Source organism: Anser anser, assembly GCF_964211835.1.
Source record: "Anser anser genome assembly, chromosome: 3".
NCBI lineage: Eukaryota > Metazoa > Chordata > Aves > Anseriformes > Anatidae > Anser > Anser anser.
The window spans coordinates 74,423,449-74,449,326 of NC_139722.1; the positions used below are offsets into that span (position 1 = coordinate 74,423,449).

Here is a 25,878-nt window from a genome sequence, read left to right on the forward strand (position 1 = left end):
GGTATTCTAAATTGATTTTAAAGAAGATGATGTTTTAGAGACAGAAATAAACCTTTAAATTAATTTTGTTCATTTTGTTTTATATGTTTTATAGAAAAATACTGTTTGTTTTTTTTCCAGTTTAACTTTGTTGGAAGAATCCTTGGGCCCAGAGGACTAACAGCTAAACAGCTTGAGGCAGAAACAGGATGCAAGATAATGGTCCGAGGGAAGGGCTCAATGAGGGACAAAAAGAAGGTAAGATCTTGAAAGGTAGTGTAGTTTCAGATGTATAGTTTTCTTTCCTAACATGGGATAAGACCGTCTTTTATTCTCCTTTGTTGTGTTTTTACTGTATGCTTCATTTAGTTATTTATTTTTTACAGACTTAGTGATTAACACAACCTACCTTGAAGAAGTTAAATATGCGTGCTCCATAATGGTGCAACTGGGAGCCTAACTAGCAATTATAAAATATTCTTCAGTAATAACTAACTTCTAATTGTGTCAGGTGTTTCACAATATAAAGGTAAAAATTCAGGTTAAATGTATTTTTCCAAGAAAGGGCCGCTAATATTACAGGTGTCATTAAGAGCATTCTTATATTGAAATACCAGAGGAGTGATTAGTGCAAGTAGAGGAGATCAGAAAATACATTAAATGTATTTCCAGCAGTGAATATTGTTGGAGTGAACCAAGAAGCACTGTGTTCCTGAATTTTTTTGCTCAGGTGGAGTTGGGATATAATTAGGGCCGTTTCTTGCCCTGACCTGTAATATGTATGTTCTGCCCATGTGAGTAGGGAGCATATACTTTCAAGGATAGTCATCCTGAATGTTAAGTTGTTGTGATGTTAACTCCTGGAAGTTATGTCTTTCTGCAGTCTTATTTTCTAGCTATTTTCCCCTCTCTGGTTATTACTGCTGAAGTTGCATTAGCATCACCACTTCAGTTTTGTTATGTACACTTCGTAATACTCTTTGTTCCAATAAGTATTATTTGTTTTGATCCTTTCTTTGGAAAATCTTTTTTTTCTTATCTGGTTAGTCACATAATACATTCTACTGATACATGTGTAGCACACACCAATTAAAATAGAACCAATTAAAATACTGAGTTAAAAATCTCAGACTTCCCAAAGCGTATGACCGTGTTGTTTTCAAACTTCATTTGTTGCCTCTTGTTTTCATAATCTGTTGTAATATTCTTATCTTCCTTTCTGTTATTCCACCTATAGCTATTTCAAGTACTTAGATTGTCAGCTTTTGAGCAAAGGTCTGTTCTGATCTGAGAGAGACTTTTGTTGTTTAGGTTCTGTAGAAGTAAGAGGGTGATACCATCTTAAGTGACGGTAGATTTATGAAGGAGTTGATGAAGGGGTTTTATTTATTTAAACATTCTGGTTCTCATCTTTAATTCCTTTTACTTCTTGGTTGGGGGGGAGACTTAATGTATAAACTAGACCTATTATTACGGGGTTTAAAACTGTAAATGGATAAGCAGAATTTGTAGGATTTCTATTTTTGTAAAGGATTTTGAAATATGATTTTCTATAAGTGGAGGGCGGTATGAGACATTAAAATTTCTACGGTATTAAAATTTCAGCATGCTTCAGCTGACATACCAAATTGCATGGGTGTAGATGCTGTATTTTGAAGCAAAGCATATGGTTGCCTATATATGAACAATCTTATTTCCATAACTTACTTTGTGACTATTAGTAGTAGCCAATTCTTTACGTATTCAATTACACTGTAAATATATCTATCTGTACATGTATCCTGGGGCAAGAGATTCAGTGAAAATATTGCTTCTCTTTACAGTTTGCAAGTTGCACCTAGTTTTCATAAGAGAAGACTATTTGAAAAAGAGTATTGAATGCTGCTGCATTTTAGCTGGGAGATTAATTAGAAGTTAAGATTTCTGAATGTAAAAAGTAAATCTTCGAAATACGGAAGACAATAAAATACAGTTCCGAATGGGTGAATCACTAAGCTGTCAGCCTTAAAAGAGAAATGCTGATACGTAATCCAGAAAAGCGTGTACTTAACTTGTTCATTCATTTTTTTCCTATTTATAAATAGTTTTTAAAAGGCATCATGTATTTATCAATAGTACAGTTCTTAAATTCTGCCCATAAATGAATGTGTGTTATTGATGCCCCTTCTTTGTGGTAGGAGTGAAAATTTTAAGTCTATAAACTACCCCAGTTTATCAGGAATTTGTTTGTAATTTTTTTCTGAATAAAAAAAAGCTGTTTCGAGTTCATTTATGCTCATAAATGTTGTAAGCTAAAACATTTAGGCATCTGTTCTTCAGAAAGCTTGCAATGATAAATTGAGGCTCCAAACTTTAATGGTCTAACGCCTTGCTGTTACTAGTGAGCATATGTATATTTAAGATAGATATTAACAATGATGCTCTGATACAGAACTGTAGAATCATCTAGGTTAGAAAAGACCTTCAAGACCATCAATCTGACATACTGAGTCCAATCACTAAACCATGACACTTAGTGCCATGCCTATTCATCTCTTAAATACCACAAGGGATGGGAACCAACCGCTTCCCTGTGCAGCCCAGCCCATTCTAATGCTTGACCCTTTCCTTGAAGAAATTCTCCAGAATATCCAATCTAAGCTTTCCCTGGTGCAACTTGAGACCATTTCTTTGTGTCCTAGACTACAGAGATCTTGTCCAACCTCCCTTCTCAAGCAGTGTTGCCTAGAACTGGTTGCCCACGACCATCTCCTGAGAGTTCTGTTCAGTGTCCATGATCTCACTCCTTCCTCTGGGCTTCAGAACTAATCCTTTTCTGCAGGGAGTCATTTCCCTAGATAGCTTGGGCAGTTTTACTGTTTGGGGAAGTGGTATTTCTGGACTGATTTTGGACTGATTTCGGACTGATTTCCCCTACCCTTTCCATATATATATATATACACACATATGTATATATATATATAATTTCTGTGCCGAATAGAACAGGTTGCATGAGCTACTTGGATTTTGTTTTTTGAGAAAAAGCTTTAGAGGAATTGGGACCTTCTGAGTATGAGTTTTACTTCTTACCTGTTTTTCTTTTTTGTTTGTTTTTTCAAGATTGATAAGAAAACGAAAGCTGGTCTAGTCTTCAGCAAGGACTAGTTATGTAGAACTCGGCAGGTCAGCTAGAAATTCATACACATGAAAAACCATGAACTGATGAAGTCAGTGTTTTAATGTCGATAAGCCATTAAATAGTATGGTATGTGCTAAGCCACTTCAGATTGATGAATCATTCATGAGATATAAGGGGCAGTGTCTTAAGGTGATTATTTACAAATTGGACAGGAAAAAACAGGAACCCATTACCTTCAGTAACTCGTCCCTTGTCTGATATTTTTGGAGCACAGAATACTTAACCATTGATGATTACATGAGATAATATTGCAGTTAGCATTGAATATTAAATAATGTAAAGTATTTGAATACCAAATAGTATAATATTGGTTGAAGGCCAAACAGTATTAAGTACCAAAAAGTTTGTCAAAATCTATTTTCATGTCACCCATTTCAGATCTTCTTTATAACTGTGTTACTGTCCTGAGGTGATTGGTATTAGTAGTTTATCGTTTTCAGGCAGTGGACTTTGTTGCTGTCGTGTGACCTACCGTTGTTGCTGCAACAGGAATTGTTTCTTAATCATTGATGATGCAGTTTGTGAAGCATCTTGTTTGCAAATACGATTATTTTTCTAAAAATAAAGAATTGGAATTCAAGACATGATCACAAACAGGATAAAGTAAGAAACATTGATACTTATTGGTTTGGCAAGTAAGTACTCCTCTTGCTATTGGTTCTTGCCTCTCTTCCTCATGAATTATGTGTACAGGTGAACTCCTTAGACTTGCAGCATGAGGTGACCAAATTCTTTGGTAGTTAATACCTTTTATTGCTAACTGCACTTTCCTTATTTTCTCAAGGGGCTTATCTAGGCTCAGTGTTTTTTTAAAAAAAAAAAAAAAACAAAAAAACAAAAAACAGGATTTTTCCAGGTTTTGACTGAATTGTTTTGGGATTTGTAGGAAACTAACGATAAAAGTTAATTTGTATTTATATTTCCTATATATATATATTTCATATCTACAAACCTGATTTCCCAGTGCTAATTATTATAAAGGCCTTATTGGATGTTGCAAGGAATTCATTACTATCCATCTACTTCTCTCTTCTTATCTTGCTAGTGGCTGCAGAATCCAAGAGGAAAATAGGAAAAGACAGTGGTAGCCAGTGCTGGAAAAAAAGCCATCCTGATTTGCTCTGTAGAAAATTTTATTCTAGTGTATGAGCCTGTGAGCAGAAGTAATGAATTAGAAATCTTCATCACGTGGCCAATTCACTTCATCAGATCTTGAAACTTGCTGACAGATTTCCCCCAGAAAGTAGGGGAAATCCTCAAATCACTTGTATCTAAGGCTCAGTTGATAATCAGAACATCACTCTAGGCAGCTTTAGACAAATATAAAATCAAAACTTTAATTACTGAGAATATTATGATTAAAGCCTGGAGGCACATGAAAGAGATTATTGGGGAGGGGAGAGGGGTTGCATTCATTCGTCAAAAGCTAATGAATGTGTAACTTTATTAAGACCAAGGAATTTTTCTTGCTTAGTCCAAATGCACCTCTCACTAGTGAGGAAAAACACCAATTTTCACACTAGTAGTGGAGAAAAATAGTAATTTTAACACCAAAGAATACTGCTTAATATGTGGGAAGAATGGTTATTGATGGATAAGCAAAACACTGATTTTAATGCTCTGTGATCATAACACTCATTCCATAAAACATACACTGACACACACATAGGGAGTCAGCTCTATGCTCTCTTACCACTCTGGCTGCCATTATCTCACCTAGATGGGGATACGAAGCCTTACAGTGACAGGCTGCTGGGTTGTGACAGCCTTGGTTGACTACATTGTTTTTCCTGTTTCTTGAAAGGTTTAGTCAAAGATCTCCTCTAGAACATTGTATGAGAGCATGTTTGTTTTTTTCTCCAGCAAGAAACGTCTTGTTATGATACACAGAATTATTTATTTACAGTTGGTTGTTTCAAAGAATCATAGAATATTCAAGTTGGAAGGGACCCACAAGGATCACACGCTGCAGCTCCTGGCTCCACACAGGACCACCCAAAATCAGGCCCTATGTCTGAGAACGTTGTCCAAATGCTTCTTGAACTCCGTCAGGCTCGGTGCTGTGACTACTGCCCTGGGGAGCCTGTCCCAGTGCCCGACCAGCCTCTTGGTGAAGAACCTTTTCCTAACATCCAGCCTGACCCTCCCCTGTTGCAGCTTCAAGCTGTTCCCTTGGGTCCTGTTCCTGGTCACCAGAGGGAAGAGATCAGCTCCTGCCTCTCCACTCCCCCTCAAGAGGAAGTTGTAGACCGTGATGAGGTCTCCCCTTAGAAGAAGGCAAACAGCTATGCAGTTCCAGTTCTGAAGAGCTCATTGCTTTTTATCCATTGCAACAGCTTCAAATCACTTGTTCGTTCTTCTGTAGTAAGATTGTTTCATGAACTGATCTGTTGTTCTTGACCTACAGTGTATTCTTTCCCGTATCTCTGTTCACCTTGCAAGCATAAATTATGTAAGCTTTCAGGAAAGACAAGCTCTTGGTTATTACCAATCTTGACCTTTGGCAGGTCACCTTTGATGGGTGCAAGAATTGTCACAGTAAATAGATAAGTCAATTTCTTGGGACTCTCCAGCTTTTTTTATTATTATTATGGTAAGGCTAAATATGAATTAGAAATTATCTTAGGTATCCATACAAAAGTGCAAGGAAAAGATTAAAGCTGAAAAAATTACCTGTCCTGTAATGAGGACATTTTACTACGTTTACATGCCCTATAGACATGCCCTATAGAATTGAAGTATTTCATGCTTGTAACATTTTAATTACTTTCAGTCTCTGAAATACCATCAAATACACTTTGATTTCCAATCAAATGTCTTAAGATCAGTTTAGGTTATAAAATAAAGTTACTAACATTAAATAATAAATACTTAGAGTATGTCTTCTTAAATAAAGCCTGTTAGTGCTACCCTAGTTACAGGATGCTCAACTTCTGTGAAAAGTCTTACGTGTACAAATAAAGCTAAAAGTGCTGGCATTTTTGTTGAAATGAAATATAGTTAACATATTGTGGCAAATTGTAGTTGTTCAGTGTTTCAGGATGAAAGGCTGACCAGCAATCATTATTCCTGTCTTCTGGGAATAAATTGTGTGGTGCAGGCCTCTTGCTTCTAAAATTCACACACAAGCATGCTGCTGCTGTTTGACAGTTTCATATATCCGTGTTAAGAAATCACAGTCATAGTTTGAAATGGCAGTTAAAAAATGCAAACAAAACCCCAAACACTCTGTAACTAGCTGAAAAGATGCTTTTTGGGTACTTACCTATACTAAGTAATAAAAACAAAATTCACTAGGAATAAAAAGAAATAAAATGAAATTAAGTGCTTCATAGGATTGGTGATGTTAGTGTGTGATAAAAGTGAAAAACAAGCATGTATATGAGACTAAAATTAGTGTCCTCTTATTTAAATAAATATTTTCGGGCAATTTCACTGGGATTTCTGAAGGTCATGCTTGCTTTTTGAACTGAATCCCTCCTAGGTACTTGTTGTTGAGGGTATTCTTTGTTAAAATAAACTGATTTCTGCTTACTAGAAACTCTCCGGCTAAGGCTGTGTCAACTGGCAGTCTAGCATATTGAATTTTGTAGATCATGCTTTGTTAACTTTTGTTGCACATGAAGGCTGCAGCTTGTCAATAGCAGAGTACCAAACTGATGGGTACATTCAGTTGTCCCCACTGTCAACTTTTGTGGCTCTACACTAAAATTCATTGTACAAGCAGACTGTTCAGTTAAGCTGGAGATTTTGCTCACACAGCATGTTCATGAATCTACTGTGTTCAAGTAGAAAACCTTATTTGCTTCTTGTTAATAGAAAAAGACATACGGTATCCAGAATGCACTTTTGAAGGTATCACCTTGGAAACAATTAACTGATAACTTCAGTATCTAACATCACCTACAGTGAAATTTCTTCTAAACAAACCCTCTTTCTCATCAGTATGCATATCTGCATAGTTATCCTAATTTATCAAACTTTGGGAGGCTCTCTTCATATTTCATTTTTGACCTGTGTGAAAATTGACCTTCTATTCTTAAACTAACTTAAAATATATATATCTATATATATAAAGGTACTACTGAACTTAGCTATTCAGCATATCAAAACTGCCATTTTAATATACAGGGACGAATCTACTATATTAAGCTCTATGAAAACTTGTGTAGCTCCGTGCTGGAGAAGAATACTCAAGCATAGAATCCAAACCTGTTTAAGAAGGTGTGCGGTTGTCGATACCACTTTACCTTCTGAGAGATTCATTGTGAAACATAAGTTGTAATGAAAATAATATTGGTTGCTTCTAAGTTAGTATTTTTTTCAATAGTGAGTGCTTCAGAAAATAGGTTTTTCTATTCCAATTTTAGAACCTTTATTGCATTTGTAGCCAATTACTTTCAATGCAGGAAAATGTTGTAAAGCTGGATTTTTTTAATTATTTGTATTAAGAATTGCTGAAGCATGGCCTTTTTCCCTTTTCCACCCATACAACATATGTGTCTTGAATCATATCCATGGTAGTCTGGAAGTGGTGACCATCTGTGGAGAGGTAAGAGTGTACACTACTAACTGATAATAGTGTTCTTAAAAAAAAGTCATTGTACCAAAAAAAAAAATCCTCTTAGCAAGTTACTGACTTGATTATATAAGATAATTGAATGCTGAAGGGTGGCTAGTAGAAACCATCCCTCAGGAAATTCAAAAGGAAAGCATTGGTGAAGGTAACAAACATTACTTCTTGAATTGCCCCTAACTGATGGCTGACTCCAAAACCCTATAACAAGACTTAAATGTACTCCAGATTTTCTTTAGAGTGCATCATCTTTGTTGGCAGTCTTGCTTGCATACCTCTTTACTTTCAGCAAAAATGTTCAGTTGTCATTGACAGTAGTGAAGAATGCAGTGTAGGCACAATTAGTTTACTTACGGGAATGTGAATTTTACAAGAATAGAATGTTTCCTTTAAGTTTTCTATAAGGCTTGACAGATGCTTCTTATTTGAGGCAATTTGTTGCATAAGTCTTTTTACTTAAGTCTGAAAAATGCTCTTACTTTCAAGAACAGAATGATTTTTATTTTGAAGGACAGAAATTTAGGTGCCTGAGGGCCCTAAGAATTACTGCAAAGTAATATTAGTCTTTCAGGAAATACCACTGATAGGTATCCGATGCAGTGCATCTTTCAGATAGGTTTATGTTGTACATACTTTTGCTTTTTATTGACTACTTAATATATCCAGTATATACTGGATGTATTTCTGCAGTATGCTTAATATGAAATTGTAGCTTTGAGTGTATTTTAACGCTATTAAGATGCATGTTTTCCTGTGGAATTTGAGAAGTAGGTGAAGTATTTGACTATGATTGACTTTGATATCAAAAATTGATAATACGTCATTTTGTTCTGAGAGTAGTTAAACTGGTAAATAGCTGTCCAGTTATTGAAATAATTAGATATGGAAATAACTGACTTAACGGCGTTAAAGAAGCATGGTAAAAAGCCACTCCAGCAGAAACCTATTATATGCAGCATATAATAGGTTATGCAGCAGCTCCTATTATATGTCACTCTCATTTGTTTTTCCTCTGTTCCTTGTGAACAAAAACATTATGATGAAGAGGCAAGAGATCTTATTCTAAAATCTGGAGAAAAGCAGAATGATGCGTAATAGGAAACAAGATATATCAGAGGAACCTTGAACTGTTGCCTGCACATCTGTGTATAAAGAATCCTCTATTTTATAGATCAAAATTCTGCATCTTCGAACAGCAGTTGACTCATCTTCATCTGTGCCATGGTAGAAACTGTCTGTAAAATTATTCCTAAGCTTTTGTTAGGTAGGAAGTGCTAAGTGTTAATTGTGTTATAACAAGTTGACTAGGCTATAGCCCACAGCTGTTGATGTCATGCATTTGAATAGAAGTTTTGAAAGGTTTGGAGTACAATTCATACTGAATTGTTTTGAGGTATTAAGGAAATTATCTGCAAACATCTATATATGTTTTTACTCTAACTGAAATAGGTGAATGGCTTAAATAATGAAAATTTACTGTAACCTGACAGTTTTACCATATCACAAGATTAATAGAAAACATTTTAAGAGGGTTCGCCATATTCTTTTTCATTGGTGACATAACTTCTTTTCAAATTGCTCTTAAGTGTTGCAGGTAGGTCAATGGCATGAATGTCAGTAACATTAGTTAATTAACCATGGCCAAAAGATAAGTTGTTTCTTTCATATGTGCATGTGTGTATATATTGTGTATGTATATAATAATACACATATAAATATATGTATTTGTATGTGTACATCTGTACGTATGAATATATTTTATTTAAAACACTGACCCCCAACCTATAGTTTTGCTACGTGTGGTTAATAATCTGACTAGGTTTCAGTCATACTTGTTAAATGATATTGGACCATCTTGTATGTGTGTTGGGTTTTAGTTGCACCACTATTTTCTTAGAAAAAAAATAATCCAGTCAGTAGACAGAAGTTAGCACTGGAGTGTTTTTGGTGTGTGGCTATATTACATATAGCAAGTTGTTGACTTTTTAATAAAAAAAAAATAAAATAATAAAAAAAAGCAAAGATGTTTGATTTGGAAGGACACATGCTAAATCAGTAGACATTTGTAAAGATCTAAGCTTTATTTGAGATGTGAAGTAGAAGTATTTATAACTTTCCTGTGTTTTGCTGTTTTAGTTACACAATTGTATTAAAAAAGATTGCTTTTCTTGTTTGCTGTAGAATGTGGTTGGATAGTGGATTCGTTATGTATTTTTTGGTACAAAGAGAGACATGTAGTTTCTCCTTTCACAGAACAAAGTGCATTTACTGACTAAACACTTTTTCAACAATGACAAAAAAGATGAGAGAACTAGGTGAGACTATTTTAACAGAGCACGAGCATTCTTACATGTAGAATCACATGATTTCATAAAACATTAATTTTCTCTTGTAGGGACAGTAGTGTTGAGTGTTACCTAATAAAACTAAAATGAAGTTGGCTCTTGTGATAAACTCACGGATCATCATGAAGAAGTTGTTTTGCAGCATTTTAGCACCACTAAACTTTTTCCTTACTTGGATTAACTTGTTAAGTTTTAACTGTAACCTATTGGGCTGTACTTTAGTGGGTGATTTTGCGTTTGGTATGTTTGGCTTGCTTTTTTAACTTGCTTAAGAATTTATATTGTGACATTATAAGCTTGCTTACCGGAAATGATTTGTATTTAGGCTTGTGTTTTGAGTGGGTGTTTTTTTTTCTTTTTTTTTTTTTCTGAGTATCATTAAACTGTGCTTGACTTTGTCTGGGAGAAACTGCACTTAGTTTGAGGCTTGGGTTAATTCCCTAGTCCTCCAAGAAGAGGTATGCAGGTAGGACCTGTTGATTCTGGGAAGAAAAAAGCATGCCTGTATATTTCCCAAGTGTGTATTAGTTCTTGACAGCTCTTGGTCCCCAGTATTTTCTTCTGGGCTGCAGGCTTAGAATACAGGTGGTTGTTTACTGTCCTGGGTATGGCTCCTTCGGGTGAGATATAGCAATTTTATTGAGATAGATAGCAAAAGAGTGAGCACAAAATAAGATACCGCTATTGCTGAAACTAAACACTTGAACTACTAATGGAACATTTAGAAGGTAGAGATATTTGACTTTCTGCTACTTTTTTTTCCAGGTAGAGAGAGGGAGGTAATCTGTAAGTTTCAGTGGGGCAAGATATACTGAATTCCTTTCCAACTTCAAAAATCATTGACTGTGATAACAACTACCAATTGTAATTCCTAAAATGCCTGGTTGATTTGCTATTGAAAGTTGTCACCATCTTAAAACAAGCTTCACTTGATCTGCTAATACTGTGTTAGCCTTTGTCTTGACTAGGCTTGGGTTAAAACAGGTGTTATTAATCACAGGTTACCCCTTTTCTAAACATGCTCTACAGTAGAGTTTAGTAAGGATATGAATGAAGTTCAGGTACCTGGGCAGGTGGTAATGGTTGTGTAAAGGGACAATGTCCTTACTGTAGTTTCTCCAGCTATAGCTGCAAGACTTTATGGGTGGTCTTTCCCCTCTGTCTGAAAAGTGTGGTTTAGTTTTTATTGATGGACAGTTGCATGTTTTTATTAGACTTTTCTGAGAGTAGTTAGCAATTTTTGTCTGCTAATTTTTGCACATTTTCCACTTTGCTTTGGTGGGCAGTAAATCGGGAGTGTTTTGATGGGTGTAGGACCCACTGAATTGCATGCACACCATGGATGTATCTTTAACAATATAAATGTGATTAAAAATCATAAGGACTCAGTGTTGGCTACCTGTGTTTAAGGATGAGAACTTACTCAGTTAAACTTGGTTTAAGGCTGAGTACACAAATCTGTTATCCTCTTTAAAGACTTGTTACTCTTGCAGAAGTAGAATACAACAAGACTTAAGAGTGGCTAGTACTAAACTTGCTTGAAGACCATTTAACTTAATTAATTGAGTCTGACATTCAGTGTAAATTGTCTGATTTAATTATTAAGTGCCATAAACTAGTTATGGAACAGACACAATGAACAGTATTCATGCTTGCTTGATGAATTCATTACCATGAGTAATGCTTGAATGTAATTTAGATCATAAGTCAGTTCAGTACTGTATGCCTGCAAGACAACCAAGATCTTGTCCTCTAACCTCAGTAGCTAAAATTAAGAAAACAGGCTATTTTAGATCGTTGAAAGTAGAATCTGCAAAACAGTGACTTGATTCAGGCAGTTGTCAATAGGTTTTATCTGCCTAACAGTATAGTTGGCAGCTCAAGTAATAGGAAGACTCCAGCTATGAGAAAGTGGGGGGAATATCAACTTCTTGGTTTCACTAGAACATGTGACAGAATCACAGAAAACTTGATGAGAATAGATGGGGAATTGGTATGGGAAGGAGGTGCCTAATTGGTACAAAAATAAAATGAATTTGCTACCCGGTTTATGGGAAGCGATATTTTCTTGTATGAAGAACTGATATCCCTGGGGAACGAACATACATGCACAGTAGTGTAGATGGAAATCTGACTAATTTATGGAACAGTTATATTTTAATAGCAAAAGCGACATGAGATTTTTCTTCTCGAGTCTTCGTAGGTTCAAGAAGATGTCTCCTACTGCTTCTGTTCCTTTTGTTTTGAACTAGATCGATATTTTTTTTGTTTTTATTTCATGAACTTCTCTCTTGTTTCATGAGTTGTTTTAATTTTCCTTGCTTTTACTTGCAGTTCTTCTTAGTTCTCTACGGAGATATTCTGTGGTTATATTTTTCAGCCTTGGTCCCTGGTGACCTCCTTCTGACTGGTCTTATGCTTTATTAATCATTATAATAAAAGGAGGGTTAATTTCCGTGGTGTTTCATTTATTCTCTGAAAATAGGAGATGCTGTGTAAGTGCATTAAACTGAATTTTGGTTTCTAGGAACATAGAATTGCATAAAGGTAGAGCATGATATAAGCACTGGAGTTAAGCAAGAAAGATGAGATGAGGCATAAGAAATTCATGGCAGACTTTTCATGACACTAACTAATGAACAGATAAAAATGTTTCAAATGCAGAAGAGCATCTGAAAGTGAAGGAAAAAAAATCCAACAAAAAGAATTCAAAATAAATAAGTCCCAGTAGTTAAGATGGTTGTTGAATTCATGCCATTTACTTGCCTTGATGTTACTGTGACATGAGCTCTGAATGTAAGAACTTCAGAAGAGATGTGAAGTCTCTGAAGGAGTCGGAGAGTAGATACTGATGTTGCCCTCCAACTTGGACAGAGGTTTCTCTAGGTAATTTGTACATGTGCTGTGAGGAATGGGTAAAAATTAGAAGTTAAGATTAATTGGTATCTCTGGGAATTACTGAAATCCCTTTTCATTCCTCAAAGAATTAAAATAGGCAATGTAATTGTGAACCAAACTGTCCTGGCTTTTATGTGTTATTTACCGAAGGATGCTAGAAGATTTTGTCCATAGAACAGTTTCTGTAGCCTTTCACAGTAGCAGATACAGGGTTTTTCCAGCGTCTTGTGTGGAGTACCACATAAGAGTTGGAGGAGCGTTTGCAGGGGCATTGCTGGGAGGGAATATTTGGGTTCCCCTGTCAGTGGTGCAGTTCTTTGTCAGCCTGTACTGGGTAGGAGTTCAAGTATTCAGGTCACATTTGCTGCTCAGTTGTTTATAGTGACCCTTAGGGAAGAAGCAACAGAGGGGATGTAAATGTTGCGTGGACAACTCTGAGTTTCTGGAACACTTCAGGGCCTACAGCACTGTATTTGTGCTGGGCTGCAAAGTTTGTGGTGTTTTTTTTCCCAGGTTTTTCAAGAAGCTTCTGAGTTAGGCATCTATTGTAACTTTTGCTAATCTCCTGACCTTGAGAACGGATCTGTGTTCCTGTGAGACACCTCTTGAAGGGTAGTTGCCAATCATGGAAATCAACTAGGAAGGCATTTTATTTACTTAGGTTATCTTAAAGCCAAGCCTTTAGGAAGATGAGTGTTTTAGCTTCCTTTGTTAGTCCGCATTTCCTCACAGCTGAGTCACTGAAAACACAGGCTTGTTTAGAAAAAAAAAAAAGGCTTGGAGATGATTTTTGTTTGTTTTAAGAAACAATTAACCAAGCTACCTCTCCTTCCGTTCCCCATCCCATTCTGTTCTTGCTTTTTTAGAGTTTTGCAAGAGCAAGCATTGCCAACTGTCAATAGCAAACCGTAGTTGTAGGTAACAATTTCTCAGAACGCTGCAGTAGTTCTGCTAGTCCCTGTTCTTCAGAGGTGCTTCTAGACTTCATTTTCCACTACCTTAACCTTTAATCAGTAGATCTCCGAAAGTGTGGGTCACTTCTAAAGGCTCTGTGAAAGGTTTTGCAAAAAGCAAGTTAATTTTTGTGATCCAGATGTATGAAATTGTAAGAGTCTGCACTCCACACAGAATGTATCCGTGAACCCAGAAATAGTAATAATAATGAGAGGCCAAAATCTCACCAAAACATTGCTACCTGTGAGGTTTCGTGGTGACTCTCTTTCAATGTGTTGAAAAAATGTTAATAATATTCAATAATTCTGTATTTTGGACCCTGAAATTTATTACCTACAGTATCATTAGGTGTACAAACTGATTTTTAAAATTTCAAGATACAGGGAGCTTAAATATTGATAATAGTGATAGTGAGAAAATACGCAAAGAATGCTGTATTTAGTTCTAACTTAGTTAACCACTATCGTGTATATATTAAATTAATTGTAATATCTTTTTCGTTCCCTGATGGGCTATATTCTGGGTATTGTGCGCTCCCATATTTGCCTCTAAAACTGTGATAAATGTAATCTGTTGGAATGTTTTTAAGACAATAGCTATTTAATGAATAGCTTGTGTGTATAGGAGAAAAGAATAAGCTTGATTGCTTACAATCTGACATATGAAAAAGCGTTTTTTTAGATCTCTTGTATTTGCATATCTAATTGCTATGTAATCAAAACTAAGTGAACTGTAGCTACTTGAAACCAAAAAATGAAAGGCAATCATCTTTACAGGGGGAAATATCCCACTCATATGCAAGCCTGTCTGAATATTAGAATTATATTCTTCTTGTGTTTAATTATAGGTGTCTGACTGAGCAGTAAATTTATGCCTGTGTATTAAAAGAGTGAATGTGACCCTGAAACATCAGCTTTCCTTTGTTGCAGCAAAGCATTGGCATTGAGAGAACTTAACAGTGTTGTGTATTTTGGTGATAAGGGATTGTGCCAGAATAGCTGTTAATTACCTGCTTTGTTAGATATGGAAAGTAGTGGTTCCGCACTTTTCTTCCCACCAGTGACAGTACTCAATTAAAACTTGTATTAAACAGTGATAATGCCCTCGTTTATCTGGTGGGGAAGACGTGAGGTGAAAAAAATTAACAGGATTTTTTCAGCTGTTTGGAGGCTGCTTTGTTTTGTGGATTTTTTTTTCGATTTCTTGTTTTTGTTCCGTGTTGTTTTTTTCCGCTGCCGTGAATCTAGTGACTATAAAGGAAGACAAAGTGTCTTGATTCTTTCTGACTCTTAGATGTCCCAATTCATTAATCCTGGCTATAGTTCAAGTTTTAAAACAAACAACAACTTTGATGTCCCGAGTTGGAAGATACATTTGGAAGATGCTTTCTCTACCCTGTTCCATGTCATTCATCTTTGTGAAGATCTGTTGTCGTGGATCCTTATTTCACTGTTTTTTGAAATGTTACTATATTGCTTACAAAAAGGCAGAGAGTGCTTTACGAAACTTGTCTGAGCTTTTCTATTCCAGGTGTTTGGAACATGTTTTCTGACATAACTGGTTTTCTCAGCTTCTGTTAATATTTGGTGTTTTATATTAAAAAATAAATTCTCAGATCAGATTTTTGCATGATTTTGTAGCAAATTAGTATTTTTCTCTTAGATTTCTTAAGTACGTGACAAAACCGAATACAGTATTTTGGATAGGAAGCCTTCAGTCTTAGATACAATTCTCTGATTAGCAGTATTTTTTTCATATGTAAGCAGAAATACCAAAGAAGAACAAGGCAAGGGAGTTAAGCTAGAAGAGATTTGTAATCTTTGTGGTTCTTTGTTTTCTTCTGGTAGTAATGCTCTGTGAATAATATTGTAAAATTGAAAATGTTCAAAATACCTGTTCTTATGGCTGTTGATTTGTAGAATTCTGACAGTAACACTTAAATATTTACTTTGTTCATCCAGGGTAATTAAGGAGCAACTTGGTTGCCTTACTTAGGAAGTTTGGAAATGTCTGTGTTCTTCAAAAGACAAAAATAAGCAAACAAAATAAACTTGAACAGATCTGTTCTGGAAGGAAAATTTGTCAGTGGCTGAATGTCTGATGCTAGACTAATTGGCCAAAAATGTGAAACAGTAAGTGAAAAGGAGTAATTACTGTAATTGCCTCAAAGTGTGTGCGCTAATTTTTTTTTTAAGATCTTGGTGAATATGAATATGGAAATACATGATGATTTAACTGGAACTTCAGAGCTTGAACTGTTAGGTGAATCAAGGTAACATGCAACAAATCAGATTCGTTAGTTGTGCCCAATTATTGCAGGCAACCAAGCTTGTTGAGAAGACATACTTAATGGTTAGCAGTACTGATACATAGTCCAAGATACAACTTTAGAACTAAATGGCAACAAATGATTTGCAGATACAACACCACCTTAAAAAGCTGTTTTAAGTATGGAAAACTGAAAGTTTTTCTTGTTTCCTTGAAAACCCAAACAGAATCACTGGTTAAAGGGGAGAAAGCTAACTTTTATTTGTTACTGGAATTCAGTAATCTGATGGTCAAACTGCAGTGAAAAGTCATTTGGGGGGCGGGGGGGGTAATGAAAGAGGTTTTAATTGGGGGATTTCATCATGGTTTACAGAAAGAAAACAGTGGAAGGCCTTGCTTAGATGACATCTCAGAAATAGCATGTTTTTGTAGTAGTCTGCTTTTCTTTTGAAGGAAATGCTTGTTTCTGGCTATATTAAGTCATGAAATCCATGAAATAATTTAATGGCATTTAATTAACAGCAAAACTTTTCACATGACTATGGAATGTACTTTCCTCAGGTAATTCATAAGGTGAATAAATGTACACTTTCCTCCTCTACCCAACTCCACTTTCATACTAAGTAAAGGGTGATAAGCATTAAAGAAAAATATGATAAGGTATTTTATAATCTGACATTTGAAGTGGAATGATCTCTGGCCATTTCATTAACTGTTTTTCCAATTTCCGTTTTCTGCACTGTTTAAAAAAAAAGTGGAATGTGATTTTGAGATGCATTTAGATTAGTGGAATTATTTCTTAGTGTTGTGGTGCAGCAATATGACTGAGTGAGCTCATCCATGTAGGATTAGGTTCTGCAGTGATTAGATAGCTTCCTATGATCAGATATGCTTGTTGAAAGGTAGTTTCACTTTTTAGGTGAGTGTTGCAACCCCCACAGTCCAGTCACAGATAGTCTTTCTAATATCAAAGCTAGTTTCTTAAGGTTTCCTTAAACTTTCCTGTGTGTAGTATCAAGTCCTAACTTCAGATAAAGTTGAGGAGTATGTTCTTCCGGAATGAATCATCTTAAATGGACATTGTAGTTTTTATTCGCTCTAAAGAAAATAGGCCTATCTGATCTTTCTGTTTAAATTGTTCAGATTACATTTCATTTTCTTCGGTCACTTGAAAATAGTTTGCCAACGTTTTCTGTGTATTTTCCTTATATTGGAGTTAAGATTATACATTCGAATTTTATTTTGGGGGGGAAGTATTTCATGTGTTTTAGTGAAATTTCCTATTTCAATCTTCGAAGTTTCAAAGTAATGTTGCTATATTCAGTTTTGAATAGGCATTAATCTACTGTATTATTTTGTAATCCCTACATCCACCTCTTTTTGCAGAAAGGAAAATTACTGTGTTGCAATTATTTGTAGTTTCAAAATGGGGGAAAGTAAAGGAACTTATTTGACTTTAACGATTGCCTTTCCTAGACCCTTTTTGCCTGAGCGTGCTTTCCCATTCTTTTTAGGGTTTGCAGTCTTTTTTGAGAGAAATTTCTGTATATCTAATTTTCGTAGAGTGCAGTTTCTCTGTCAGTTTTTAAGTCCGTTATACACACTGCTTCTGTTTGGGATCCTAATAATTTTGCTTATGCAAACTTAGTGGATTATGTTTCCATTAGTGGACAAAGAAGGCTGTCAATGGCTTTTAAACCTAGAATTAACTGAAACAGACACTAGGCTTCTAAGACTGAATTGAAATTCTCATTTTGAAGTCTACTAACTCTTTTTCCATTTGAAAAATGCCATCTAAATTGAACAGATAATTTTCTGTACCCACCCCATTGAATATTGCTGAACTTCATTTTTAACTTGGATAAAAATCTTGTGTTCGAGTAGCAAAATCTCTGTAACCTTTGAAGAAACTAAAATTTCTTCTTAAGAAGTTTCAGGACATGAAAAATCTAAAAGTTGTGAAATGGCTTCCTCTTTGAGTAGCCCTCTAGAGTAATACTGTTTGTTAAGCATCCTGGTCACAGAATTTATGTACAACATGAGGAGAATTCAGACCTCTTGTCTCCTCCTGCCGCCGTAACCTGAATTGATGGTACTTGTTGTTTGCAATATATAACAATTAAACATACCTCTTCCTCCTTGATGAAAACAGTGCTGCTGAAAACACATAATAAAACTTGTTTGTATTGTAAATGTACCAATGAATCGTAGTTTCCTGCAGGCTTGGATTCTGCCTATGTAAAATCAATGACGAAAACACTGAAAATCTGAGCAATAATTTATTTACGGTTGGAGTGTGTCTCACATTTGTACACATACCTTTTAGGTACATAACAATGTACCCATATGCATCTTGTATTTGAGTTAATCTCTGTGCTGAGGATTTTCTGGGCACAACTATGTAACGTTTTAACATAGTGGTGATATTAATGTTCTCTTTCCCTTTTCTTAACCATTTGGACAGTCAGGACAAGAATGGTGTTCTTTAGGGGTAAAAATTCAAAATTTATGAAAAGAATTTACAATTAAAGTGTTTGTGCCTCAAACCTAAGGATTTTTTAAGATAGGCTTTTGGGTGATTTGGAATTACCTTCAAGAAAATGTGAAGAATCCATCTAGAAACAAACTTTAATTACATATATTAACTGAGTCAAGTTATGATGACCTTGGCAATGCTCTAAACCAATTTGCAGTGATTACTGTCAGAGCGATTCTTTTTCTGTTGAAAAGTAATGGTCTATGATGTATTGGAGGCCAGATGAGATCATCCTAATGATTCTTTCTAGTCAAAGACTTTGAAATTGGAAAAAATTTTAGTTGTAGTTAAGATTAGGTTAAAAAAAAAAACTGTAATAGGTACTGAATAATATTTCAATAGTCAAATAGAACACTTAATTTATCACTTTTTTTATAAATCACCAAGACTTTTAGTCTTCCTGTATATCAAGGAAGCGTATACTACCGAAATGTATAACAATTCTACAGTTAGGTTCAATTTGTTTTTTTTCCTACACTTTGCTTCGTACAGTTTCCCACCCTTTATGTATATATTCAGATGCGCTAAAATTAAAACAGTTTATTGGCAAGAATCAACCTAAAATTTTGGGGCTCCAGTGCGGTTTGACTCCATGTATTCTCAGAGAACCCAAAATTTTAATTGAGTAGAATATTCGTATATTAAGTTGTCTTGCTTTGGACATTCTGGATGAGGCCCTCTATAGTTGCTATTGCCTGAATTTGAGAACAACATTCAAAAACAAACCTTAACGATTTGAGTACTGGGCTTTTGTTATACATCTTGTTACTGGCCTTAAGAATTTAGTTCAGAAAAATTTCTTAATTTAGGCAGGCTTAACATGTTTTTTGGAGGTTTTTGATTGTTTTAAGAAAAAAAATGAATATACTCAGCTATGCAACAAATTCATCTTCATGGATTTTAAAGACAAAAAGGAAGCCTAATCTAATAGTCATCAGGAATGAAATTCTGCAGCAAGTTTGATCAGATAGATAAGACCAGACCTGAGAGATAAGGTGAGAACGATGTGTTGTCTCCACAAAACAGTGGCAGCGGTAGCAGAAGGCATTTTTTTTCCCTGTAAATGTATTAATAAATGCTGATTATATGTGATTTTTACGAATACATTTTGTGTAATAATAAAGTTTCTTGCTTTCCACAAGTGAGAAAAGTCATTTTCATATGTATCAAACTAGATATTTTACCAGTTCTTTGAATTCCAGTCTCTTCAGTCTGTCTTCATATCAGAAGATACAGTAGTTATAGTGGTTAGAGCTATGTAATTACTTGGAGGTGAGGATTAACGTTAGGACATACAGAGCTTCCAAAATCTACGGTATCCTGGGATGTCGCAGTGAACAGGACCGTGTGGTTATGTCTACATACCACAGAAGTGCTTATCTCCTTATTCCCCAAGGGAAACACTTGAATTGTACAAATAATAAGCTTACACAGAGCTGTGTACCAGTTATTTCTGTGCCTGGACTTTCAGATGTGCTTATTCATTGTTACTTCAGCTGCTCTTTGGACTCTCAGGGAATATATACAGTGCAGACTTCTTTTCTTAGTTCGAGGAAAAGCTGTTAAAATTGTGTTCCTGTGTCTTATACGTATGTATATTGGGAAAAACTGTTTGCATGCCTCTGTTTTTGAATCTGTGTTTAGTAAAATTTTTAAGTACTAATTGTTTATCAGATTCAAGAGTTAGTTTGTTGTTCCAATTCTTAACTCTGAAGGTACCATCTCCTGTCTAAAATGGGAAGTGTTTTAGAACTCTAATAGGTAAGTTATCCTGCATGTTGTATTATGCTAGAGAAAGTTGTTAAAACAGCTTATATATATATATATATATTTAAGTGCCCAGATAAAAACTTAATTTTATGGCTAATGATTAATCTTTGTGAGATGAGCTACTTGTGTTCTCTTACCGTCTGTGGACACAAGTAAAGTAGAGATGCAGCCTGAAGTCTTCAATACTATAAAACTGAAATCACTTTTCACAGGAAAAGGCAGAGAAAAATAATCACTTAACAAATTTACCAATAAATTATACTTTACAGTGTAACAACTTGCTTGAAAAGATCAAAAGATAGTAGTGTATTTTCTGTTCTGCACTTTTTTGTTTCAATAAATTATTGTTTGTATATCTGAATATTTTGAATTGATGCCACAACTCTTCTAGCCAGTGGGTTTCCTGTGCTCTCATAATTATAATTCGGATATTAAGATGGCTGTTGAAGAGATACAGAGATCTAGACAGTATTTTTACACACAGTCTTTTCTCTGTTGTTTTCTTCAAGGCTTGTTAAAAGTAAGTCATGCTTGGCTGACTGTTGTGATTCTTCAACAAGCAGCATTGATTGACCCTGTAAGTTCATGCTCACCTCCAAGGTTTGTTCATGCTGGCAAGAGTTAGGAAAGTGTTCTTAGCCTTTCCAGCCAATTTGCAAATCCACACCATGAGTTGGCCTTTACACAGTAAGTTTTTGTGTGTATATATGACAGTAATCCAGGGTCGGTTTTCAGCTATTCGAATAACATGACAATAGTTCTGTGGCTTAACTGATTTGATTCTTCCTTTATTCCCAAATTAGAAACGTGATCCAATTTTATATTTACTGGACATGATACTGCGCTTTAACCATTTCATAAAACATTTCTCATCTTGCTTTGAGATGTCTTAAAGATGACAGCATTTTTTGTGGGTTCTTTGTTCGTCCATTGATTTATCTGTGTATCTTTTCCTGTACATCTCTTTCAACTTCTTTGTAGAAAATGTGCTGTGCCTACTTTTTACGTGGCATACATTACAACTGCATTATATGCCTTTCTTTCTGGAGCTTGAATACTGGTGTATTAAGTATTTGTATATTGTCTACAGTCAGTTTAGTGGCTAAAATTTTATTGCCATCTCAGACTTGTTCATCCACATGAAGAGAAGGATGATGATCTGTTTACAAAAGTAAGGTATCTTAGCCCTACCTTCAGGGTAGGCATTGGGGGTGGGACAGGGAGGAAATACTTACATGAATGTGGCTGAACACATGATTTGTACTTAAAACTTTGTTTTGACTCTCGTGGACTGTTACTGTAGTTTATTAAATGGTTAAAACATACTCTATTAACAGGAAGAATGTCTGCTTTTTTCCTGATTTTTCTGAATGTTCTTAGTAAAGGCTCTTTTCCGTATGAGACTGTATGGTTTTGTAGCAAGACTTTGAGTATGTGGTCTAGCTATTGTTTGTAAGTTATAGCAGAAGAGAAATTCCTTTTAGATCACTGTGGAGAAAAGCTGTATAGGTAGAGCATTGAAACTGATCTTAGACTTCCATTTGGATCAATTGGCTGTGGGAACATTTTATGGGTCAGGAGTAGCCTTAGAGCTCCTGTAGCTTTTCAGTTTTTTTGGTCCTCTGTGTTTAATGCTTTGTGTGAAATAGTTGCTTAAGGGGGTTATTGAGATAAACAGCTGCGTGGGTAGGAGCTGTTGCACACTAAAAGGGGTATTAAAAACATTACTAAAAAAAGTAGGATATTTTGATGTCACTGGTTTGTTTGGTAATCTTAAAAAGAATACAATATACTTTTTTTCTAAGTTGGTTGCATAGTAGATTTTGAAATACATAAGTCCTTGAATCAGAATTGAATTCAAATGATCTTTACTTAAATTTTGTCAAATAATACACAATTGAAGAGGGTTACACACTCTTAAGCAGAGTAATTCCTGAGCTATTCATATTATTAGTCGTCAAGGAAACGATATTCTTGCTATCATAAATTACTGCAGTTCTTCTATGAGTGGTATGGCATTGGAATTGATTTGATGGTCAGTTCCCGTTCAAAGTCTTAAGACTCTTGTTCTTGCTGTTTCATGTACATTCTTGAGAGTCAGCTGAGTTCACTGGTTTCCAAATTGCCTCTCTGAGCAGTTGTTTAAGCAGCGGCTCAGCGCAGGGGAAGTAACAGAGTAAGGACTGCTATTCATTGAGAGCTAATTGTGAAGTAATGAGCTTACTTGAGGAGGTAAACTTCACCCTCAGGTTCCATGACATGAGATACATGAGTGACTACATTAAACAAATTTTACTTTAACTTCTAGTTTATTTCACCATTAAATCACCCAATAAATTAGGAGGATTTAGATGAAGAGGATTCTTGTTCAATGGAGAGGTGGAAACAGTATAATTTTGTGGATATTTTTCTTCCGAGTTTTTGAGAAAAGAATCGTGTGTATTATTCTGGAATCTTAAACTTTGTAAAGCTCTAAGAGTTACTCATATGAGGCAAACTTAATTTTCTCACTTTCAGCTTAACAGAAAATAAATTACTAGATAGCATTTATAATTTAGGTGGATTTTTTTTGATTCCATCTTCTGCTTATAGTTCATCTTTCTGTTAAAATAAAAACAAAACCAAACAAACTTTGAATTCTCCACTGTAGAGATTTCATTCAGCGCTCGTACTGTTTCAGTTGGGACTTGCAGCTTGTTGCAGCTGGAGAATTGTAATTTTTTCTTGCTATTACACAGAGTTAAGTTGGAGAACGGACCTAGGGTAAAGACACCCAGGTCTTTGGCCAGCTCTTGTTTGGAACACACGCTATCTTAGCAAATCGTGTGCATCAGTGCTGTTCCTGAAAGCAGTGCTTATAGAACTGTATCTTCTGTCACCAGGTGCTCTAATCTGAGTATATCAAAATACTCTTTTGTCAGAGAAGGATGATGAGGCTGACTAATTCTAAAGCAGTTCAGCAAGATCTCATTCCATGTACATCAAGATGAGGAGCTTCAGCAAGTTCATGGATTTGATTTAGCTTCAGACATTGACTACAACCCAACATTGGTTGAGGGTAGTTTATCAAACTGAAATAGGTTAAAGACAGCATAACTTATAACTGGATTTTAAGTATGTATTTTAATGTACTTAGATGTATTATGTTTCATATTTTTAGGCTTCCTTCCTGATAATTACGTGTTTTTCATGAGCAACATTATTACCTTCCCTATTTAAATAAAAATTGGACTTCGTGCCTTTCCCCTCTCATACATTGAAATTATGTAGCTGAGGAGTGGATGGAAGGAATGGAAGGGGCTTAAACCATTTTTTGAATGGAATCAGTGGTGTTGTCTCTCTTTGTGATCTTCATTCATCATTAATCATCATTATTATTTTACAAATTAGTATCTGGCTATCAGGTGAAATTCAGTATTTTTTAGAAAAATGATGGCAGCTTTTGTGGTAGCTATATCGTAGCATATGTACAAACTGTATTTTACAGCTATATTAATAGTGGATGAGATAGACGTGTTGGGCTACCTTTAGTGGTTAGCTGGCTCATGGCTTGTTTTTTTCATTCTTTCTGATTTTTTCTCTCTGCAAAGCACTTCTAAAAATTGTGTTTGCGCTTATTTTGCTGTTTCACAACATAAAGAGGCTCTGAAAATGACTTTGTACATTGCTTTTTATCTTATGAATTTAAGCTGTATCTCAGTTGAATTTCTAGGGGGAGTAACTTATTTTTTCATAGTATATGTGATGTTAGTTTATAAAAAGTGTGCAAATCACCAGCCGTGTCTGTGCAGGAGTATTTAACACGGAATCCCTTTCCAGAGTTACTGGTTGCTCAGATGAAGTAGGATTTCAAGGGACTGGGAGGGGTGGGAAGGGGGAAGACTGAAGCTCTTTTTTCCGTGACTTAACTTCTGTTGAATTTTGCATTGTTTTTGCTTAACTAGGTTGTCTTACGGCTTATTGTGGTTTCTTGGGATATCAGTCTCAAGTGTAAACAAGAAGGAATAAAATGTATCCCTCACAGGATAAAATAAAAACGCTAATCCCAGCCCTTCATGCCTCTATTAAACATCTTAAAGAAGCAAAATAGGGCACATGCCCAATTTTTTTTTGCTTTTCAGGTCTCCTTTAAGAGCAGAGACAACCATGATCCAGCAGTTATGGAGGTAGAGGCAAGTAAATGTTTTACTTACTGTAAACATTCCAATAAGTTTGTGCAAGTCAACTACAACTCGAGGAGACCCTGGTTGAAAAAGAACCTCAACCCTCCCTTCACCAGATGATGAATTTGCTTTGTATTCTTGGTGCAAGGAAAAATAGATTTAACCTTTTATTGCGTATTGACAGATTTTACTTCAGTTACATGCTTTGTAATACCTAGCTGGTGTAAAAATATACCAGTTTGTATTACTAAGGTTTTTTTTTTATAATAGGTTCCAAAGTAAAAAAAAAACTTCACCAATCTTCAAAGTGTGAATTGTTTTGGGCGGTTCCTCACAGTGATTTTTCTTCTTTAAAGGAAAAAAAAAAATCAGTGGCTAATATTGCTACCTCCAACTGCTGGTGTTCAAATCAGCTCTTCAGAATTCTCACTTAAAGAAATTCAACAACCTCTTATGCACTTGGTCTAAACCTGTAATTATTTCCATGCTGGGGACATTTCTGAGACCTTATGTTGAGTGTCTCCTGAAGGTATTGCTCTTGCTCTTAAAGCAGGTTTTTTGTTCTTTTCTGAAGGTTGTATTGGAGGTTCAGGAAGGAACTATGCAGCTGTATTGCTGGCATATTAAAAAACAGTCAGCCTCTGAGTGCTAGTGCTCATCAGAAAATTTGACTCCTTCAAGTATATCAGGCTGCAGTTCTAATACTGCTCATACGACAATTTTAAGTCGATACTTTCTGTCCAGTGCTGCACACACAGCCCTGGCTAGGAATATTTTCTCCCTTCTGACAGTTAACTGGTGATGTAAATGACTATGATGAGATGCTTTGGTGCTAAACCAGCAGAATACTAAAGCTGGGAAATTTTCCTGTTGTTTTTGAGTGCTGTGAACTGGATCACAAGTACTAGGGTATGTCAAGGTGGGACCAGCAGCACTGACTTAAAATAGCTTAAACTGTTGAGGAGCTGCATGCTTCTAGGCAAAGTCTTCAAATTCAGATTGCTTTTGAATTAGTTGAGTTGGGTGACTCTGGCATCTTGGAATGTTGCGTAGCCATTGTTGTTAATATCTTTGGATAATCCATGTTCTGGGGTACCCAAATCACTTTTTGGACATCCAAAATATGGAACATACAGGCTTAAAATGTATTCTGTCCACCACTAATGAATGTTTTGCAGGGTTCAGTTTTCTTACTTAAAATGCAGACATTT

At 35.5% G+C, this 25,878-nt stretch overlaps 1 protein-coding gene across 15 annotated transcripts in view; it reads left to right on the top strand.

Annotated features, from left to right (window-relative positions):
- QKI (QKI, KH domain containing RNA binding) overlaps positions 1 to 25,878 on the top strand; it is a 158,323-nt gene that overhangs the window by 58,330 nt on the left and 74,115 nt on the right. For 8 of the 15 annotated variants that reach the window (XR_014582957.1, XR_014582958.1, XM_083832567.1 and 5 more), the window contains exon 3: positions 121 to 237. Coding sequence is in view for 12 of the 15 variants with exons in the window: in XM_083832567.1 (XP_083688693.1) it covers positions 121 to 237 (117 nt within the window). In the remaining 3 variants the exon portion in view is untranslated. Of the gene's footprint in view, positions 1 to 120; positions 238 to 24,625; positions 24,671 to 25,878 lie in introns of all 15 variants that reach the window. The other 7 variants (XR_014582956.1, XM_083832564.1, XM_083832565.1 and 4 more) reach the window with 1 other exon arrangement.